Source organism: Arachis ipaensis, chromosome B01 (assembly GCF_000816755.2).
Source record: "Arachis ipaensis cultivar K30076 chromosome B01, Araip1.1, whole genome shotgun sequence".
Classification (NCBI taxonomy): domain Eukaryota; kingdom Viridiplantae; phylum Streptophyta; class Magnoliopsida; order Fabales; family Fabaceae; genus Arachis; species Arachis ipaensis.
In genome coordinates, this window is record NC_029785.2 from 126,422,770 (window position 1) to 126,430,583 (window position 7,814).

Here is a 7,814-nt window from a genome sequence, read left to right on the forward strand (position 1 = left end):
TTTGAATTTTGAATTCAATATATATATATGCAAAATTTTTTACTTGAATATGGCATGTTTTGGTTGGGGGAGGGGGGACTTTATTGGTACATTAGGATATCCTGTCTCAAGGTAGGTGTAGTAAGGTTTAATTTAGTGACTTTCAAGTTTCAAATATATACTAATACTAATAATACAAATTAAACTAAGGAGAAAAGTTGTCCTTTCATGCTTTCAATCTAGCTAACTTAAGGTTCAAGAGTCATCAAATTCAGTTTGACCCAAAATGTAACATTTCTTTGGCAGACATCCACGTAAAGATGGTATTTCCTCCAAAGTCCAGAGTACGTAGTTATGTATATGTATCATATAGTATCTGCTAAGGAAACAGTAGCTGTCAACTTGTCATGCATGCATCTAGACAAATAATTATTGATGTAAATCAAACGAGACAAAGGTGAGTGGGCTATTCACAACGATCCATCCATGAATTAATAACAATAGAAATGTTAATCTTATCATATTAGCTAGAAACAAAATCATATAGAGAGAGGTGATTAATGCAAGCCCATGATATTTCCCCTTGTATAGGTGAATTATTGGCTTTCCCACCTGCCAACCTTCTTATAGATAACGCATTCAATAACTAAAAGTACCGTTGCAAAAAAAAATGATCCAAATGACCAAATTCAATACCCTTTTCGTTTTCTATGGGGCCCTTATACTTTACACGGCAACCATCAATAGAACTGAATGAAATGGTGCGATTTAACTATGCTATTGCTACCATAGCAATTCCGTTTTGTGTCTTACAATATATATAGGACACAAATATCTGTGTAGAAGAAGCATAAGCTAAGTTTCCTAGTAAGGCAATTTCAATACTTGTCAATCCATTAATATACTTTAATATATAGAAGACAACCAACAAAAAAGACGCTTATATATATTGCTTCATTTAATTTCAGCATGTATATGTGCTCTCTATCGTTTTTTTAATATATAGAAGGCAATTTCGTTTGATTATTCAAGCTCTGTTAGGAGGATTGCTTCTTCATGAATCATGGAATCAAACGTCATCGTTGCATTTATAAAAAAAGTATCTAGCTGTATCTAAATCAAAATAGAAAGCAATCCAACCCTAAGTAGGGTCGCATAACTTGTTCCATTAATAAGAAAAGGACAGCTACTACTATTTTGGGGAGTGACATCCAATTTTCTATTCCACCAATTGTCCTTTAGTTTAATTTGTATTTTAATGTATGATTATAGTGAGGTGCTTTGACCCCACTCACGTCGTTAATATCATAACTGAGTTGACACAATTTCTACAGTCCTTCTCCTATTGGCCGTTGAGCAGTAATTAATTTCGGACCCAATATTATAAGAACCGAGTATTGACGATAATATAACTCCCAAGTCCTAACGTGGGATTAGCGATGTGCGAATTGCAGACCACACACTTAACTAAGGGTTATCTGTGGTCAAATCATAATAATTGAGCTCCTAGCTTTAACATTTGTAATATACAAAAATGGTTAATATTAATTTAAATATAAAGTAAAAATAAAAACTATTAATCACTTAAAAAGTTAAAAGTTAAACCTCTATGCATGCCAATTGCCATTGTGGTTGGTTAGTGGTTACCCTAACCAAAAAGTTTTGGGACCACTTCCTAACCATTAGTGTAAGGAGATATTGCCACGTGGACCATTGCCCCAAAAGAGACACGGTTCTGAACGCGGGTACGCCGTCGCTAACTAATCCCCCGTTCAGCTTCAGGTTATATACCCTTTGCATTCTTACTTTTCACGCTCCCTAATTAGCGCGTGAATCCAATACTTTCCAGCAACAACCACACCCAACACACAACCAATGAACCAAGTAAAAGTAGCCGTTGCCTGCCTACTGTCCACGTGGCACCTTACCGACACACTGTTGGTGTTGGAGTCCTCGCTCGAAGCTGAGAGCCAGCTTAGCTTATTATTCATTTATTCAAGTTCTAATTTTATTCGCATATTTTTATTATTATTGGTTATTGATAATTTGATATCAAATCTAATATGGAAATATTGGTCATTTTCAGATAATCACGCATCACTTTGTATTAAGCTAGTGTACACTATGGTAGCAACCAAAAGGAGCAGAGATTATTGTTATGTTCACCAACGTTGTTGTCTTCCTTCTCTCTCTTCTTCCTCATTTCCCTTTCTATGCAAACCAATCTCATCACACACACACACACACTCTCTCTCTATCTGCGTCTAACTGAAGGCTTCTGTTTTGTGTGTAACCTGGGAAAGTGCCATCTCTGAACGTGGCGTGTCTTCTACGAAGATTTCACTGCAAAACTCTACACGAATCTACTTCCCTTCGTTCTCATTCCAAGATATCCTAACACCCTTTTATTCAACTTTGGATCTTCAGCTTTTCCAGGTAACACCCCTCTTTTCCCCGCCTTCGTTTCTTTTAGTCATATCCCATACCTTAGAATGCAATTTCAAGCGATTTGATGTGATTCCGGGTATTGGTGCATTTTTAAACAAAAAAGGGAACTTTCTTTTTGTGTCTGTTTTGGCCACAGCCATGTTGAATTTGTTTTTTCAGGCAATCTGATAACAGAAAGCGGTAAACAGAATTAAAAAAATAGTATTCATGTAACCTTATGTTTTATGGAAAAAGCATGATCTTCTGGTATTTCCACTGAGAAATTGGTTTAGATTAGTTGTGTGTTGAAACCAACTTTATACATTTCTCTAAAACTTGTCTACAGGAAGAGGTGCATCAACTCTAGAGAGGAAAGAAGATGGCTACACTTTCTGATATTGCGCTAGCAGCTGCCATAAACATTTTGAGTGCATTTATTTTCTTTGTTGCCTTTGCTATTCTGAGGCTTCAACCTTTTAATGATCGAGTATACTTCCCAAAATGGTATCTGAAGGGGTTAAGAACAGATCCCGTACACGGAGGAACTTTAATGCGCAAGTTCGTCAATTTAGATTGGAAATCATACGTTAGGTTCTTGAATTGGATGCCAGCTGCAATTAGAATGCCAGAATTGGAGCTCATTGATCATGCTGGATTGGACTCTGTTGTTTACTTGCGGATATACTTGATAGGGTATGAACAATGAGAGAACTATGAATAATTGAATATCACATGTATCAGAAAAAGGAGGATATGATCTTGATGTTCTCTGCTTTTGTTGTGCAGGCTTAAAATCTTTGTTCCAATAGCATTCTTGGCATGGGCAGTTCTGGTTCCTGTGAATTGGACAAGTGACGGGCTAGCAAATTCGAAGCTAAAAAACTTAACTTCTAGTGACATTGACAGAATCTCAATTTCAAATGTCCAAAGCGGATCTCAAAGGTTTCAAAGTTGCTTCCTTTCCATTCAGTTTATTGATTTGCTGCTGCTTCTTGATGTTCATTAAATTCTTTTCAAATTCAAGACTAACTCCATGCCAACATGTTTTCCTGCCTGTTTGGGCTAGTATTTATTGACTAGGCTCAACCTTAATTACTGGGAAAAGCTAAATTGCTTTACATGAATATATATGCTCTAGATATTGTTATCACATATTCAGTAAATTGCATTGAATCTTGTGTTTTACTAAAGCTTTTGTTCTCTATTTCAGGTTTTGGGCACACATAGTAATTGCTTATGCATTTACCTTCTTGACATGCTTTGTTTTGCTAAAGGAGTATGAAAAAGTTGCCGCAATGAGACTGCATTTTCTTGCATCCGAAAAACGTCGTGCCGATCAATTCACGGTAAAATTTTTCACTCTCTATTTTTAGGTATGAATTTTCTGTTCAAATTAAGCAGCCTTATACTTATTTGTTTGGTGGAAATGCAGTTTTAGGCCAAATTATCTAATTTTATCCTTGAGATACTTGAGGTACTCAATTGTGCATATTTTGCTCACACGAGATATTTATGTTTAGGTGCTTGTCCGAAATATTCCGCCAGATCCTGATGAATCTGTTGGTGAGCTTGTGGAGCACTTTTTTCTAGTTAATCATCCAGATACCTATCTCACTCACCAGGTTGGTTCCTACCGTGTTCACTGCATTGTCAGAATGTTGAATTCATTAATCATCTTGCTGATTCTGACCTCAACAATTTAAGAATCACTTGCTGGTTTCTGCTTTTAAATATTCCATTTATGCTGCACTTTGACATTCATTTATTGTTTTTTATATTCGGAAATGTTGTATGTGAAAGGTGGAGAGCATTATTAACTCGATATATCATATCAAATTATTTTTTCTGCTTTCACTTGAGCCTTTCAGAGGGAAACAATAGTATGTGCTAACCTATTTATTGTGGCTTCTATGCAGGTTGTTTACAATGCCAACACGCTAGCAAAGTTGGTTAAGAAGAAGAAGAAGTTGCAGAATTGGCTTGTTTATTATCAAAATAAACTTGAAAGAACTTCACAAAGGCCTGAAATTAAGGTATTTAAGTTTAATTTAGAATCCCTTCAAAATTGTCATAACCACCATCAGATTTATCACAATCTCTTCTTCTTGCATGCTTTTACCAGACTGGTTTCCTTGGCCTTTGTGGAGCAAAAGTGGATGCTATTGATCATCACAATGCTGAAATTGATAGGCTTTCAAAAGAAGTAAGTATTATGATTATGATGCTTTTAAGATTTTTTTTTTCACTTGTGTAACTGCTTCATGACTGGTTTCCTTGCTTATTGTTGCCATGGATTATATTCTGATTGTTCACTTAATAGTCTTCGCAAATTAAATTTTGGAACCTTAACAGATGCTGAAGGAAATTGTCTGACACAAAATCTCAGTCTTAGGATGGTATCCCTAGAAATTATGGACCTTATGTTGGGTCATTTCATGATGGTTTCAATGATCCAACTTTATCACCTTTTGTAGATAGCTTTGGAGAGGGATAAGGTCACTAATGACCCCAAATCTACCATGCCTGCTGCGTTTGTCTCATTTAAATCTCGGTGGGGTGCGGCAGTTTGTGCACAAACTCAACAAACCAGAAACCCAACAAGTTGGTTGACCGAGTGGGCTCCAGAACCACGGGATGTCTATTGGTCAAACTTGGCAATTCCATACGTTTCTCTCACTATCAGGAGGCTAATCATGGCTGTTGCATTCTTTTTTCTCACTTTCTTTTTTATGATTCCCATTGCATTTGTACAAACTCTAGCAAGTCTTGATGGAATTCGGAAATCAGCACCGTGGCTGGAGCCGATCATTAGTGTGTAAGTCTAATCTTCTAGAAAACCTCTGAATATACAATGCCTTACACATGCTTGAGTACTTATTTGGACATACTTTATTGTGCAGCCCTTTTATTAAATCATTCATACAAGGTTTTCTACCTGGTATTGCATTGAAGCTGTTTCTCATCTTTTTGCCAACAATATTGATGATCATGGCAAAATTTGAAGGATTTGGATCAATATCATCACTAGAGAGGAGAGCAGCTGCTAGATATTATATCTTCAATTTTGTAAATATATTTCTGGGGAACTTACTTACTGGAACAGCATTTCAACAGCTGGACACCTTCCTTCATCAGTCAGCCAATGAGTAAGTTGTTGACCATAGAATTAACTGCTTTTCTCTCTTGTTTGTAATCAGTGTTAAAATTGTTTTGTGTTTTGTGGTAAGCTTGTATGTGTGATCTAATTGGTAGATTACTTCATATGAATTGAGTAGAAAGAAAATCTTACCTTTAGAGATGCTTTAACCATTTAAGAACCATTCTTTTCAAAGTTAAATTTGGATGCATATATTGTTCAAAGTGTGATTTCCCTCTCTTCTTTTCTTTCTTGTCAGATATCCTATAACAATTGGCACTGCAATTCCCTTAAAAGCAAGTTTCTTCATTAGTTACATAATGGTTGATGGATGGGCTGGGATAGCTGCAGAGGTTTTGATGTTGAAACCACTTATCATATATCATTTAAAAAATTTCTTCCTGGTGAAGACAGAAAAGGACAGGGAAGAGGCCATGGATGCTGGAAGTATTGGTTTCAACACTGGAGAGCCTCGTATACAACTGTACTTTTTGTTGGGCCTAGTCTATGCTCCAGTGACCCCTACTGTTCTTCCTTTCATAATAGTTTTCTTTGGTCTGGCCTATGTTGTGTTCCGTCATCAGGTACCGGCTTGTGTACCATTTCAAGGTTGACTTTAATAGTCCTTGTGATTTGTTCTCATATATTACTCCTACCACTTGATTGCAGATAATTAATGTTTATAATCAAGAGTATGAGAGTGGCGCAGCATTCTGGCCTGATGTCCATGTTCGAATCGTGATTGCATTGATAATCTCACAGATAGTTCTAATGGGACTTCTGACCACCAAAAAGGCTGCTCAATCAACTCCCTTTCTCATTGCACTGCCAATATTGACCATATGGTTCCATAGATACTGCAAAGGCCGTTTCGAATCTGCATTTGTTAAATATCCCTTACAGGCATGTCTTAATTGTTTTCATGGTTAAGAATAAATCAATTATTGCTGACTGATTTGTTAGATATTATCCTAAAATTGAGATGTAAATGTCAAAAGGTGAATCATTGAACCATAATATCATTTGCCTTTTGTGAACTTTTTACACTGACACAGGAAGCAATGATGAAAGACACATTAGAACGAGCAACAGAACCAAACCTAAACCTGAAAGCATACCTCCAGAATGCATATGTTCATCCGGTTTTCAAGGCAAGCCTTGACGAGGATGACGACGAAGATGGAGACAGTCAGAAATGGGAAACTGAGAGTGTTCCTGTGCCGACAAAACGCCAATCTCGAAGGGGTACACCTGTGCCTAGCAAAATTAGTGTTAGTGGTGCATCCTCTCCCTCTCTGCCTGAACGCCAGTCTAGAAGGAGCACACCTGTGCCCAGCAAAATTAGTGTTAGTGGGGCATCATCTCCCTCTCTGCCTGATTCCTCATTTCGCAGCCCTCCAGAGCCTTAAAGCAAATCATGACATGGACTAAGTAGGAATCACATCTCATCAATGTACATTTGAGGTTTCCAACAATCATTGGTGTTGCTGAATGCTGACCAGAGAGACTAGAAGAATGGATGTGCAAATATACGATGAGGACATGTTTGCACGCATGCAGCATAGGCTGAATTGTTGAGTGACAATGCAACATTCTTTGTAAGCAGCATAGTTTTGGGATGAAAAGTGACTGCATGCTGTACGGCCGAGAGTTTCTTGCTTGATGGTTTTAGATTCTTTTCTTGTTGATAAACATGCTTTATCATCTTCAATTGCATAAATAATAACGTTGTTCCAAGGGGAGACTGTATATTGTAAATTATCCTATACAAATATTTATTGTATTTTTTCATGTTTGTTTTTTCCTCAGATTGAGCTCCGTTTTTATCTGAAAGACGTCCATTCCTTCCCTTGAGTACATTCTCGGATAACAGACAACCTTCAAATTGCGTACCAATCAAAAGGTTACTCATTATTATAAATAATTTTCTTGTATTTTCGTTATAAAAGAGTTTTACATAAATAACCAATCATATATTATCATAAATTTTTATGATTTGTAGTCATTAATTAGTCATCATTAATATTTTTTAATGGTATAAAATTATACACTCTTTTTTTTTATGGTTAAATATTGATTAGATTTTAATGAAAGTATTGTCGTGAGACTTTCTCATTTTTAATTTATTACTTAAAAGTTATTTAAACATATAATAACTTGATGATTATATACAATTTTTTATTTATACCAATATATAATAGGGATACACAGGTTTAGTGTCCAATTCTTTCTTCCTCTTTTGCCTTGTTTCTTTTTTATTAAAAATTTAGTT

General features: G+C 36.1%; 1 protein-coding gene across 1 annotated transcript; it reads left to right on the forward strand.

Annotated features, from left to right (window-relative positions):
- LOC107636451 (calcium permeable stress-gated cation channel 1) lies at positions 2,030–7,350 on the forward strand. The gene is made up of 12 exons (XM_016339959.2): positions 2,030–2,415; positions 2,753–3,099; positions 3,193–3,348; positions 3,617–3,752; positions 3,927–4,028; positions 4,323–4,439; positions 4,529–4,609; positions 4,881–5,221; positions 5,307–5,552; positions 5,802–6,126; positions 6,212–6,445; positions 6,598–7,350. The coding sequence occupies exons 2-12, from the start codon at positions 2,786–2,788 to the stop codon at positions 6,949–6,951; spliced, it is 2,406 nt and encodes an 801-aa protein (XP_016195445.1). The 5' UTR covers positions 2,030–2,415; positions 2,753–2,785; the 3' UTR covers positions 6,952–7,350.